Source organism: Bombus pyrosoma, linkage group LG11 (assembly GCF_014825855.1).
Source record: "Bombus pyrosoma isolate SC7728 linkage group LG11, ASM1482585v1, whole genome shotgun sequence".
Classification (NCBI taxonomy): Eukaryota; Metazoa; Arthropoda; class Insecta; order Hymenoptera; family Apidae; genus Bombus; species Bombus pyrosoma.
The window spans coordinates 11,505,701-11,520,315 of record NC_057780.1 but is presented as its reverse complement, the minus strand read 5'-3'; the positions used below and the strand labels follow the sequence as shown (position 1 = coordinate 11,520,315).

Here is a 14,615-nt window from a genome sequence, read left to right as displayed (position 1 = left end):
CTAAAATTATTTTTCAAATATAAGTCTTATGTCTTTCCCACTACATAGAAGTAAGGGTTATAAGGATCTTAGTATTTTATTTATGTCTATATATTTATTACATATTTATATAGATATATTTTATGTGTAAAATTTATCTATCAAAATAAAAACAATAAAAAGTAAACCTAGACGTCGAAGTGACAAAGGAAGGTGTGTGTATAGGTGTTTAGAAAAAGAACCGTTTTCGACGATATGGCATATAATAATATACCAAATTTATAATGTATAACAAATTGTTGCGTGGAAGTACCAGATAGTGATTTACAAATGTTCAGCAATAAAGTAGGTTCTCCGTTATGTGTTATTAAATCTTTCGTATTTATTTCGTAATGGAATATTGTGAATCTTGCTTTTCTTTAGACAGTAATTAGCAGGAGGCCTGTAAATAACATAACAATTACTTTTATAAAAGTATTTGCGAATTAGTATTCGCGTTTTATCTGACTATACTATTCGCCGAAATATGAAAACAATTTTTGTATAACTGAGATTTTTCGGATACGTTGCTCCAACGTTCAATGTTGGACAACGTTCGGATTACAACATTCGCATATTTATTTTTTCTTTTCGCTCTCTCTTTCTCTCATTCTTTCTCTCATCATCGAACGTTCACACGCGAAGAAACTCATGCCTTTAACGAACTCGTTATGTGATATGAATAGTACGCTGCGTATACGTGTAACACTGGCCTTAATTCTAATTTTTACATTTACGCGCTCGCAACGAATCCGTTACTTGTATACAAGTACAGACGATGCTTTATTTCTTTTTTTGATTGCAATGTAATGAAGCAAATGCGTTGGTAAGGATCCAATTACACCGTATCCGAAATTTGAAGAGAAATACTAGGGGCCATTAATTTATTTTTACTCTCTCTCTCTCTCTCTTGTTATACGTTCGGGACTGTTGGCAAAATGATAGGAAACGACTCCGATCTTTCTTTCTTATGGCAGTCTGGATACAGTTATCAACGTATTTACTCGCCGAGAATATGAGCGCGATTTATGGACAATGAAATCACCTTTTATATATATATATATATATATTTATATATAATATATTAAATGTCATATTGCAACTTAGCGTTTTCACAAGCTGGAAATTGGTATCATTTAGGATTATTACTATATCGTACCGTAATACTCTACTTGGCTACTGTACAACATTTTACATTCATCGTTTACTTTTCCGTAATTCCTTAGGTATGTTTCGATTATCAGTTACAACTACGAGATTATTGAAGAGTCATGAGATTGCACACCTTTCGTATCGGTCGATCGTGACGTACGAAATCAGCTGCACCGTGAACCTAATTGCAACCACGATCCCTTTTTGTGTGGACACACACATCCATTTCACAGTTTCACTTTGGTATATCCTATTTTACTTTCCCCACTAATATCCAATCTTATCTTTGCCTAATTGATCCAAAGCGAATCAGCAAACGCCGTCACGATCGCCTAACTTTCCTCTTACTTCTACTAACATCCTAGCTTACGTTTAACGTAGCTTCTCCTTCACGATCGTTCACGCACCGCGTATATGTACACGTCAGATAACTGAATTTATAAGTACAAACAATTCCCTGGATTAACAGAAATCACACAACTAAATCGGATAGTCGGCAATTATATTATATATATAAACTGGCAACAATTAACAGTCCCATCGGTTGTCGAGAGTCTTTTTAAAGTACCGACGCCTCGGTCCTGTTGCTGGGAGGCGTCGTCGCGTGACTGCTCGAATTATTATTATTATTATTGTTGTTGTTGTTGCTCGCCTCGCCGGCATGACTCGAGCAGTAGAACTTTTTGTGAGCAATGAACGTGCTCAAATAATTGAAGCTGATGTCGCACGACCTGCAGTAACGCGGACCACTTTTGTTGGGATCCAAACTTTCTTCGGGAGGAGGAGTGTCCTCGCGTTCCTGCTTCACCTTGTTGGTTACCGTCGGTGGTGGGGGTGGTGGCGGTGGAGGTGGCTGAGGACTCTTCCGAACTTCGGTTTTCCCATTTACTTGCACCTCGCCAGGGATTTCTTCAGGAGTCGTAGCTGGAGCCGGTTCTGGAGTCGGCAGAACCGTTTCGTCGTCGAGTACGCACGTTATGTAATTTTCTTCCTATAAACGACGAATAAACAAGACAAGCTTATCAAAGGATTTACCAGATGAAGATTGTTTTTGTACAATATGGAGAGATCGTTCGAGCCATAAGGACATCGATAAATCAGGGTATAGGTTATATTTTCATAATGTCGCTTATCTGAAAAGTGAAAAAATTTGACAACAGTAAGTAGCTTTTATTATGAGCTCCATAATTGTAAAATTTTTGTTGAAGGTCACTGCTTTTAAGAAAACTCTACATCTGGTCTTTTTAGCTTTCTAAAGCATTGAAGCCATCGACAGCGCATAGACAAAAGACTGCGACGAAGGCAGGCCATAAACAGTCGAAAGGCGACGTTGGCTTCAGGGTTTTTTCAGTTATAGAGTAACACTGCTAGCGTGCGGATCTGGACCAGCTCATATTATTATTTTAACTTTTGTATCTTTTTCACTTCCGTATTTCAAATATATTTTCTACCTTATAGTTTATCCACGCGTCTCTCTCATTATACATCTAATAACCTCAACAATTTTGTACCTGTAGATCGGTTCCACGTTTCTCAAAGTGCATTTTGATGTGCGTTCTCATTCCCCGTAACGTATTTCCTTTGTAACGACAGATTGTACACCTGAAAGCTTTGACACCCTGATGAGCATCCATGTGACGCTGAGCTGCTCCGGCTGTTGGACTAACCGCACCACAAACGGGACATCTCCAACCTCCAGTCGGTCCGCTGCTACAGGTATGGGTGCCTCCAGGTTCAATTATAGTCTGAAAAAAGGATATTAAATGTTTAGTCTTTAGAGAAGTATATAATGTTATTAAAAATATAGTATTAATGGATATTATTTAAATTGAAATCTAACAAATAATTATACTACTAATTTTTTATTGAAGAAAAATCTAGAGAAAAGTTTTGATAAAATAAATATATATATAGAGGAAACGATACTAACTTTGCACTTGGAGCATCGCGAATGATGTTCCTGAGGTTCTGGCCTTTTGGGACAGTAAAACGCTTGATGAGCTACCAGATTATCCATAGATGCGAACTTGATACCACACGCGGCACAGATTAATTGCACCAAAGGAGGCGAGGGTGTTCCAGGTGGTGGAGGACTATTGCTGACCGTTGTCTCTCTTGCCTGGCAATAATGCTTTTTATGTGCGACGAAGTTCTCATGCCGACAGAACACGATATTACATTCTTTGCATCTGAAAATCGAACAGTTTTCTATAATTTCCGGATCACCTGGATCCTTTTACGTATCAGTTATATACAATAAGCCGAATTACTTGTCAGTTTTTTGACTGATCAATTTAAGATTAAAATACTGAAACATTTCAAATATTATTTATTATACAAGCGAGAGAAAAAGAATTTATCGTTCTTTCGTCGTTTTAGTATTTTTATCTTAATCTATTTTAGTTTCGTCTATTTTATTTTCATTAACTACATGAAACAAATTGTCATATTGTGTTAGGAAAACGTCGGAGTATCTTACCTCGAGACACCTTGCTTCACAAGAACCCCAGGAACAGGGGGTGGTGGAAGTTCAGCCAGTCTGAGAGCGAGTTCCGTCGGCGGAGGAGGTGCAACGGTTCCAGTAGCCGTAGGAGCAGAACCAATGGACCTTGCTCTAGGACTTCCGCTTCCTCTTGACCTAGGACTACCAGGTGGTGGAGGTAGAGAAGAGGGTGCCGGCGATACCCTGTTCTCTTTTTCATCTTGATGAGCTGGTGACTTTCTAACGCTCAAATCGAGTGGCGCTGAACCTGATGGCGACGTCGACGATGCCACGACGGACGCTGGTGTCGTTGGTTTGTTCGCAGCTCGGAGAACCGGTGAAGGTTCGACCACGGTGTTCTGCGCTGTGGTAGCCAGACCTCTTGTCATCGGTTGAAGATGACCTACAAAAGAGTGAGACTTGTCAGTTTAATTCTTTGAATTCCTTTTTGTTTTTAACTCGTGTATGTATTCATAATGCACGAATTTAACTTCATTAAGATTTCCAATAAACGGAGTTCTTCTACCATGATACGATTCAAACTTCTCTATTTATTTTAACGAATACGACAGCTTCTTAAATTTTAATCGCAAGCATACAAGTAACTTGGAAGATCTAAATAAACTGTTATTAAAACACGTACCATTTGGAAGAAGAAAGCACGCAGTATCAGGCGCGGGCAAAGTGGGTGCTGCCAGGACACTAGCACCTCGGAACAAAGAGTACGGTACAATCAAAATAGGATTTGTAGGTAGCGCCAGACAAGGTTGCGGAGGCGGCGATTCACCGGGACTCGCGCTCGTCGGTGGCGAAGCTTTCACCGACGAGGAAGCTACCGTAGCTGCTGGTGGCGTATCTTTGACCACGTGCCTAGTACTACAATAATGCGTCTTATGCGCTCTATAAGTCTTCAGGGAGCTGAATCGAATATCGCAGTTTCTGCAATATCTCTCCGCCTCTTCGTTCAAGGAGCCATTCGAGGCATTTGCCGCGCCACTTCCTGGAGTAGTAGCTGTAGTCGGAGCGGTTGGTATCGTGGGTGGTGCAGGAGATGCAGCATGCATTCTCATGTGTCTGTTCAACGAAACCTTCTTGTCCGCGCTGTACGAGCAGTGAGGGCAGGCATACGCTTTTCTCACTTCGAATTTGTTGGACTTTTCCTCGTCCTCTTCGTTGGCGGTGTCTTCCTCGAGTCGGGGACGATGAGCGCAGTAGAAAGTGCGATGCGCTTCGAGGGTGCTCGCTGAGCTAAAACGGATGCCGCATGGAGGACAGAAGAGAGGTGCTGGCCTGGCTGGCTCCACAGTGATCGTCTCCTTGCCATCGGTTGGAAGTACGAACAAACGACCTGAGGCGATTGCTGCAATGTTAGTTTCTTCGAGTGAGTTGCATATTCTGTCTGTAGTTCTGTGTATTTCAAAAATAGCTGATACATCAACGGTGTTTTGTAAAGAATTAGAGCTATAGCTATCGAGAAGAAATCTTAATATCTTTCTCATTTTAATATCTTTGGTATTTTAACATTACGACAGGCAATAGTTTAAAACTTACGAAGAGAGCAGAAAAACACACGTTTAATCTCAAGACACTAATAGGAAGACACTCGTGGTATCATGGAATTAATTCTGAAGCGATTCTTTCATTATTTTGAACAGTTCAGTTGAGAAATATGAGCAGGTTTGATATAATAGAAAAAATACACAGACCAGTGTTACAGCAGATTGTTTTATTAATTAATATTACCATTTTGAAGTCCAGCCGGAAGGGGTGGCACAGGATTCGGTGGCGAGGTATTTTCCGGTTTGACGGTGAGCGCGACTACGGCGGCGGGCCGAAGAGCTGGATCCGTCGCCAGACTAGGATTGAGTCTCAGTCTTGGTGCAGCTTCATCGTCGAGTTTCAACTTTTTCTCAGTCGGTGGATCGTCCGTATTCGATCGTCTCGACGAGTCCTCCGAGTCTCGCCTGCACATGGATTCCCGTCTTCTTGTCGAGGACGACGAAGAGGACGACGATCTCGGCTGACAGTCCTCTTCTTTGACCATGACCAGATTGGACTCCTCGTCCGTGTCTTTCGGACTCGATTCTCGCGTCTGATTGGATCTCGGCGTGACATGTCGATCTCTTAAGCTTCTTGCAACCTGTGCGACAAATATTTACAAATTTTGTAAGCGAAGTTACCGAGTGAGTAATTTTACAAGACGAACAAGGTAATTTTTACTAAGCAAGTAAAATTGTAACCTTCTACTCGTTTTAGATATTTCTCGGGAAATGTATGAGATCTAAGCTTTACGAAGTAAGATGTTATTTATCCCAAAATAACTCACAAGCTTTATCATCATATTCGTGAACCGATCGAGAATAGGATCTTTTGTTAATTTTAAATTTTAAACTGATCAAATGTTAAATATTAGGTCGTCCGAAAAGTTTCTTTCGTTTTATAAGAAAACAATGGATGATAAAATAATATAAAACGGAAAATATTGATTTTCCATGATCCATTTTGTTCTATCAAAATAAAGATCACAACGTTCGACAGATGAGGTTTCATGTTTGTATAAAGATGCATCGTTGTAAAAGAAAGACACTTTTCGGACAACCTAATATTTACCTCGATATCTTCGGTGAGACTAGCCAGTCGTTTCCGAGCGTCTTCGGGAAGCACGCTGAGCCTCAATCTGATATCCTCAGCGGCCGAATTCGCGATCGCAACGGCCGAGGAAGGGGGATTGAGTCTCGGTGGTGGCGGTAAACTCGATTCCTCCTCGACGACCGGCGCGATCGGGCTGGAAACCGCCGATCCACCGCCTTCCACTCCGCTGCTCACCGATGGTGTCTTCTCCGAGTCGCTCCATTCCTCATCCTCCCCTGCAACCATGAAGAAACATTACTTTAATTTCTATCAGTCTTCTCAAACAGAAATACCATTCCAACTAACAATTCAATGTCTCCGCACAATAATCTTCCTTTACTTCAGCCAAACCAAAACTCACTAACAAATTTGTTGATCTTAATAAAAGGGTAAAATAAAATAAAATAACAGAACGATAGAACCAAGTATAACGTATCCTCCATAAATATCCTCGCGTATTTCAATATTAGATTCCTACGTTTTTTCAGGCAATTCCAACGACAGTTTATAAATTCCTCAGAAACGACCATGGCCCGTGAAGACGGATCCACGTGGAAGGAACGTCGTCTCGGCGGAGTCGGAAGTGGTGAGCGACGGAAAAAAGCGAGAAGAAAAAAAAATGCCCGGCACGCACGTTAAACGACGCGTCTCTATGGCCGTTCGACTCCCTAATGGTCGTTCGCCACGCCAGTCTTTGCGTACCCTCTGTTCCCTACTCCCTGCTATTCCTTTCACCTATCTTTCTTTATTCGTCTATCTATCCTTCTGCCAGCTACCCCACTCGCTACACCCTTCGCACGCCTCTGCAGGTCCCCACCATTCGACGAGGCGCTTCCTCGGCGAAAGGGGCTACTTTCGCGTCGAAATCTGGGATAAGTTCGATACCATGGGGTTGTTCGGCTTATTGCTTACCCATGGCATCCTGTGAAACGACGCGCGCGGATTTCGTAGGATCTGAAAACGCTTCTTGTACAATATTATTTGGAAAGTTTCAGGTTCGTCAGGCTTGTGACGCTGAAACGTGGAATCCGACTAAATAAAAAATTTCGATTTCGATGTATATCTTGGATTTGACTTGCGGATCGAGGAAGTTGTACCGTGAGAAGATTTCCACTGGGCGGCTTGTGAGACCGAGGAATTCATAGTTTGTTTTATTAATGCGTTAATGTTGTGGGAAATGGAACGGTTACGTAAGTTCCTCGTCGTTTAACTACTTTATCTTTCAAGCTCTCTCGCTCCGCCTTCTTGCATCCTTTTTCAACCACGGTTTATCTCGAAGCGAAATTAACGGACGTAAAAGTTTTTCTACCTGAAACATGTTTAGTCCTAAAATACCTGAATTTTCCATTCATTTTTTTCAGCTATTTCTGATAAGAGGAGCTTCAGCTTCGATCCTCAGGATCAAGTATCTTAACACGAAACAATCGAAGAAAGGAATAATCTGATAGATTCCACTTATCGGCGTTTTCCAGCCGTGCTCTTCAAATATGAACAAACGTTTGGCGGACATTAAGCTACAAATGCCACGATCCTCGACATCCCAAAATTCAACCCTATATACATCGAATCCGCAGAAATGCCTGTACTTTGGTAAAATCCTGTTGCCAAGCAGTAAAACGAGTCTGGACAAAGCATCGACACCTTCGATCACCGTATCTCTGTCCGTGGTTTCTCTCTTCCCCGGTGATCCTTCGCGCGGATATATGCCAGGAAGGCGGGACAAAACGGACTACACCATCCAGGTGGGTTGTCCTCGAAATCGAGACGACACGCGTATCGTCCGTCGAATTACCCGGATGCTTTAATTGCCTGCTTGGGCGAGGCTCGTCGGGACTTTCTCGTTGTACACGAGCGAGAGAAGCGAGACGAGAAGAAACGAGGTAAGAGGAGGCGAGATGCCGAGGTAGATTGGGCAAAGGGTTGCAGCGCACTTCTAGCCTATCCACGGCTCGCATCTACAGCTCGGTCGTGTTCCTTCTGCCTCTCTGTAAATAAGCGGTCATCGATGGATCGGACCGACTCTCGCCAGCACCATCGCGTTCCTTCTTCATCCTTCTTCCTTCCCGTGGCATCCTCTCCTTTTCCTAATGCTATCTTCTGCCTTCGAGGCCCTATTTCTTCCAGTTCAGCTTGTCGTCGTTGCTCGTTGCACGAGGGGGCGAGGGAGAGAGCATTCTTAATTGCACGCGCGTACAAGCTACCTGGGCCCGCGGAACACGCTCGTCTCGCGTTTACGCGCGAGCTTCGTTGCGGTGAAATTGATCGAAATTGTGGAAATATTGTATTAGTTGGTTGAATTTTCGTGTTATAGAATTACTTTCGGCGAGGGTGATTTTTGAGTTTTTTTCAGTTTTGAAGATCAGGGGGAAAGAAGCTTCCCTTACGACTCTTTCGAAATCGTCAGAGAATATCAGAAAGTATCTTTGTTACTGAAGATATCACATTTTCACGATTTAATCGATACAACGAAAGAAGTAGTGTATTATTCCAAATGATTCCAATTTACGTAATATACATATTATTATTCCTGCACGTATTCCTGATACCGTATGTATAGATGGTAATTTTTCTTGAATTTTTCTCGTAACAACAATTCTGTTAACTTTTCAGAAAGCAAATAAATTCGTGTTCAATAAACCGAATCATTTTAGTATCGGGACAATTGAAATCACCGATCGGTTACAGAACACGCGATTCAATCTTCGTCGAGGACATTCTCTCTCGAAATGACTCTATCAAGCACGAACGATGTCCCACGAAGTGAACTATTAAACCCGCAAACGGTCGTCCAGTCGCCTCTATCTGCCTTTCATTCTCGTTACCGGCTTCGACCATTCTTAATTGCACGTGCATGCAAACGTTCAACGGCCGATCGAGAGGGCTGCACCTTGCTCGCCTACAACCACCTACTACAATCGCCACCAACCACCTCCGGGTTCGTTGAGGGTGTAATATATCTCGAAAAGAAGACGGTGGTGGTGGTGGTGGTGGTGGCCGACGGTGGAGGGCAGATGGGGGCACGAGGGGGGCAAACACGGCCGCCATTAACATATCCGCGGGCTGATAAGCCATTCTCAGAACCGATACCGCGCCCGTGTACACCTTCGGCCCCGCTTTATGCGAGAAACGAACAGCCGCGTGAGAAACGGAGTTCGGAAGCTCTCCTGCTCTTTGCCACTTACGCCATTGTTCCCTTTGTCGAATGGTTTTAATTGAATTTAGAAACAACCGCACCTGTTACCTGTTAGTCAATGTTTAGATGGTCTTTCTTCACAAGTCTTTTCTTCCAGCTTGATTTCTTTCGTCTGTTCCAGAAAGATTCGCTTGGAAATTGTTCTTGTTTTCTTTTTTCTTTTTTTTTTTGAAAAGGATTGTAATTTGGTGATTGGTTATAGATCTTAAACCCGATGGCAGAGAAGTAATAGCGGAGATTTATTTTGTAGAAGTCAAATTATCGGTCAAATCTCTTTGATATATGGCAAATATTTTTGATGGTTTTCAAAGATTCCGTTTAAGCTCGTTCCTTGGTCGTTAAAAAATATATTGCGAGTAAAGAGCAGAGACACGTGCTCGTCGTGTAAAAATTACATATCGTATAGCGTGTCGTAGTCGCGGCACGTGGCCCATTTTCAGCCAGGTCTTACATTATAATTTATCGCATCGTATGCATGTTGGAACGCTATACGGTACAACTCCATTTATTAGCATAAAATTTTAGTTAATGCCTAATTAACTGAACTGCTGTCGACTGAAACCATTATTAAAGTAAAAAGGAAAAAAAAAAAGACTGTGGATAATGGGCAGAGTTGGAAAACACCTATTGCGTAAACTGTTCATTCCTCGTTATCATCAAATAAATTAAATTCTACTATACTTTCAGCCCATAAATCCTTTTTCCCCTTTTATTCTCCTAAGCCTCATAACATCTTTCCAACTTCGCTATACAGCGAATTTCTACCATTAAAATCTCACTAAGACAATTTACAAAAAACCTAGAATTCCATTCTGTCTCACAATTCGTACAATCAGCCCTCAGTTTCCATCGACTACGACCTCTTCCTGATTACCGTGAGCCAGCAGCGAACACGTTGAGTCTACTTCCTTCCAATTGGATACTCGTCATCTGCTGTTGGCTGAACGCGTAGCTGGCACCCGAAGGAAGGAGGATACGATGGCAGTACACCGGTGCGGTGGCAGGAAAACGAGCGCAACGGTAGCAGCTTCATCGGCGCTATGCAAATAGGATCCTGATCGTGACGCGGGTAGGCAAACACGCGACGTACAGGTAACAGGCAGGGCTAGTGAGGCCTGAGTGAGTCCTCTTTGCTTCTTCTTCTTCTTCTTCGTCTTGTTTCTTCTTCTTGTTCCTTCTTTCCAAGCTGTATTATGGTAGTGTGCGCCCTCTTTTCACGGGGCCACGACCCATGCCAGAGGTGCATGCCACTCGTACCGATGCATCCATGAACACTTTGCTTTTCTCTTTCTGCCTTTTCTCCTCCCTCCACCATCCCCTCTTCGCTGTTATTCTTTCTTCCTCTTTCCATCGGTAGTCACCGTCTTTTCCTCTCTCTACTCTACCACGCTGCATCGTGGAGATATGCTAATGTAGCCGTCCCGATCGTGACACTGCGGCTGCTAAGTGAGAGCTCAAGTCGCAACCTTCTCATCGGCTCCTACGCCGCGCGTCGAGCCTCTTCCTTGTGGCTACTCGATCTCGCTTCTGTGTTCGCTTGATCCTGTTCCTGTTCCTCTAGCTGAACGCTTCGGTTGTCGCCCGAATGCTACGGTTGACAGTCGGCCTCCGTTTCGGACGACGTTTCTGTGGTAAGCTTTATAGGACACCTCGAGGACAGTTTAGACGTAGCGTAAGAGAATTAGAGTCGACGTTGATGGAGTTTGATCGAGAGAGTTGGATATCGATTGGATCGTTTTATAGTCGTGCGTAGGCAGGAAGATGAGAGACAAGCGGGATTCTTCTTGTACAATAATTTATCCATGTACCAATAATATTATCGTTTTCCTTAAAACGTTTTATCTGCCATCTCGAAACATAGCTGCGAGACTTTTAATATTTTCTTGCGTCGTCGCTGTTTGTATGTACAATATAATTTCACCTTGAAATGGTACGAAACGATGACAACATTTTAAACGGTAAAAATATTTCAAGGTAACTTAAAAACGAAAAAGTTGCTAGGCAAGTGACTTTATAAAGTTGTACAGAAGACACTAAGGGATTCTGGCTTTCATCCCTAGGTTAAAGGACGATTTGATCTTGATTTCTTTCGAGTGCCATGTAATGAAGAAGCAACCGTTTCGCTGGTTAAAGCATCGATTCCTTTAGAAACGAAGGTCGCTGAGAAACATTCGATTGGATGGTACTCGAGCAATCGTGGCTGGTGGACAAGGATCGCGCCGTCCCTTGTACTACAACATTATGCACAATTTACCGGACGACGTCTCTAGAAACGAAACTGTCCATGTTCCGATTCAATTAAACACCGATGCAATCGATCAATTCAATTCGTCCCGTTACACTTAGCTCTTCAAGATTCACCAAGCATCGGTGCAAGCACACCTCATTAAAACGCAAATCTACCCGATCGATCCGATATCTTCGATCTGCCTTTATTCCGGCTTGCTCCTCGCCTCCGTCGTTTTCTTCGTCGTCTCGACGAGGGGGTGCCGGCCGGACGGGAACGAGAGAGAGGATCTTATACGAGACCGTCCACCGTTCAGTCCATCCCTTCCAAGAAGTTCAGATCACGTCGCGGAGAACATTATTCATGCAAAGCTCTTACTACGTCCACCTCGTCTTCTATCTGCGTATCAACACGCATGGCTATACGTGGCCGTCATACGTGTAGTGACACGGCGACCAGGCGATTCGAATTGCCTGCGATCACCGTGTCTTGAGAATTTCGACGGATAATTAATCAACCATACGAAAAGAGGAAACGGAAATCTTAGGCAAATCGGAGATCCCCGTTTTGCGTATTTGGATCTTCGATCAGATCGTAAAAGACGATACAAGATCTTTACATACGATACAGACACGCAAGTTTTCAAATTTAACATTTAGTTTCGTCGCTAAGAAAATTACTTTCGTACCTTCGGCTAGCTTACAGAGCTCTATATTGTAAGTTAACGAAGTTCTAATAACAAGCTGTGTTAATTACTCCTTGCCTTGGTATCACTGATTTCCTCTACCAATATCTCCAGGCAATTATACTCGTTCATCTCGTATCACGTGTTGTCGGTCAATTAAAAATCATAAATAACACTGTGACGCATCATGTAATGACCCAGGTCAGATTGCGAACGTGTCACACAAATTGCATCATTCTTTTCAAGAAAAACTATTTATCCGTTTAATCGACATCTAATCGAGTCGATGCATGTTGTTAAACGCCACTACAAAAATCGAACAAACTAATCTACCTATCGAACATCATTTTCTACTTCTACGAAAGAAAACTAAAGCGAGAACTACGACTTCTTCGAATGGCTGGAGGATATAATAAATCTTTGGTTGAACGACGTTAAACAAGGATTGCTCGAGCGACCAGGCGTATCTCGCAGATCGATCCGAAAATTTAATTACACCGTAGATCGATCGAGGATCGTCCATGAAGATCGCGTATCGATGTTTTTGAACGTAACACGAGGGATCGGAGAAACGTAACACCTCGCGTGCTCACCTGTCCATGCGAGAGTATTTCACGTGACGAGCTCTTGCGTGTGCACATACGTAGGACAATAATGATAGTAATTATGCTAAAGGGCAACGATAAATCCCGGGCGTCGATATCGTGACGAGATAGCGTAACATTTCGACTTTCAGCCATTTACCACTTAATTACTCGATCAGAGCCGGACGGTCGATCGGGACGAAAATACGCGCCGATTACTAGCTGGGAATATTATTAGTTCATTGAGCCGAGTGAATAAAGCTAATGGTGTTCGTTATTAGTGCAATTATGCCGCTATATTATGTCCTAATGGCGATATTTAACGATAGATATAGCGTATGTATGAGACTCGTAATGGTTGCTCTCTCGTTGCTAGTTATACCTGTTGAAAGTTTATTACGTGCTGGCACGTTTGTTGTTCGCAGCTATGATGCATTTTGATTTTATGCACGTTGATCCTATCGATCTCAGGTTATCTTAGTTCGCCCGCGTTGAGCTTCCCGAGCTCCAAAATTGTTATTATCAGACACAAATTCACGTACGATATTCCCGAAGACAACTTGGAAAGCAAAAACCTAGGTATCCCTGACACTAGAACTACCGGTGGTTAACACGAAGCTATTTCTACCAAAACCAGTGAAAATGACTGGTCTTTAAAAAATACGTAATAATAGAATATTTGTATATTTATCGATTTATTACTTTCTTACAGAAGCAATTCCATGTTATGCAGTACATTTTTGGTATTATTAATCCATCTGGGACCATGATCCCTAAACGAGGTTTCACACATTTATAAAGTTGTAGAACCAGTCGTTTCGACTAGTGCGGTATTTCTAGTGTTAGCATCTGGCGATCTAGCGATCGATCCGGAATTTTCCTGATATCTGATATCGTCATATTGCACGATACGCAGTAAAAATTTTAAAAACGCGTGGCAAGTTGTACGAAACGAGGAAACTGGTTATTTGGGGTTCGATAAACAGATTGCAGGACCCTTTTACACTTTGACAAGTATCAGTCATTTTGTCTGACATTGGTATAAGTAGCCTTGATACAAAGTTATTTTCAGTTTGAATACATAAAAAACAAAATAAAATTCATTATATTATTCTTTTAGTTATCGTTGCGAAAGTCATTGCATCATTGTGGGAAAAAAGTATAACACGAAGTAGGAATTTTAAAATAAAATTGTAAAACCAGTCAATTTGACTGGTATGGTAGTTCTAGTGTTAAATTAAAAAATTTAAGAAAATTTACCTTTTTTATTTCTTATATCTTGTTGTTTATTGTCTACGTTATATGTATTTTTGTACTTTTAAATAAGAAAGAAAGGAAGAAACAATTTTTTAGAAAGTAAAGAGGAAGATACGAAAGGAATAAATTTGTAATTCCTTAACTGCTCATCATCAGTTTGTGTTTTCCATCGGCCGATTAACGCGTTCCTCGTCTCGGTTACAACGCGGATCCGTGTCCCGCTCATTGTCTATTTCGCCCGTAGAATAAATAGATAAACAAATGATCGCCATAAATTTCCATACGATTGTCCTACGTCGAAAGCATTCTCGTACGGGAGAACGATCTCCGATCAGCGCCGGGACGCAGCTGTTTCTTCTTTTATCTCGCGACAGGAACAGGATCCG

At 42.1% G+C, this 14,615-nt stretch overlaps 1 protein-coding gene across 5 annotated transcripts in view; it reads right to left on the bottom strand.

The window, feature by feature from the left end:
• Positions 1–223: 223 nt before the first annotated feature.
• The window catches only part of LOC122572965 (zinc finger protein ush), a 201,600-nt gene continuing 187,208 nt past the window's right edge, over positions 224–14,615 (bottom strand). For 3 of the 5 annotated variants that reach the window (XM_043738744.1, XM_043738743.1, XM_043738740.1), the window contains 7 exons: positions 6,263–6,519; positions 5,396–5,792; positions 4,296–5,027; positions 3,650–4,055; positions 3,101–3,359; positions 2,682–2,915; positions 224–2,161 (listed from right to left, as the gene is read on the bottom strand). In XM_043738744.1, coding sequence (XP_043594679.1) covers positions 1,730–2,161; positions 2,682–2,915; positions 3,101–3,359; positions 3,650–4,055; positions 4,296–5,027; positions 5,396–5,792; positions 6,263–6,519 — 2,717 coding nt within the window. In that variant the 3' untranslated portion in view covers positions 224–1,729. The remainder of the gene's footprint in view (positions 2,162–2,681; positions 2,916–3,100; positions 3,360–3,649; positions 4,056–4,295; positions 5,028–5,395; positions 5,793–6,262; positions 6,520–14,615) is intronic. The other 2 variants (XM_043738742.1, XM_043738741.1) reach the window with 2 other exon arrangements.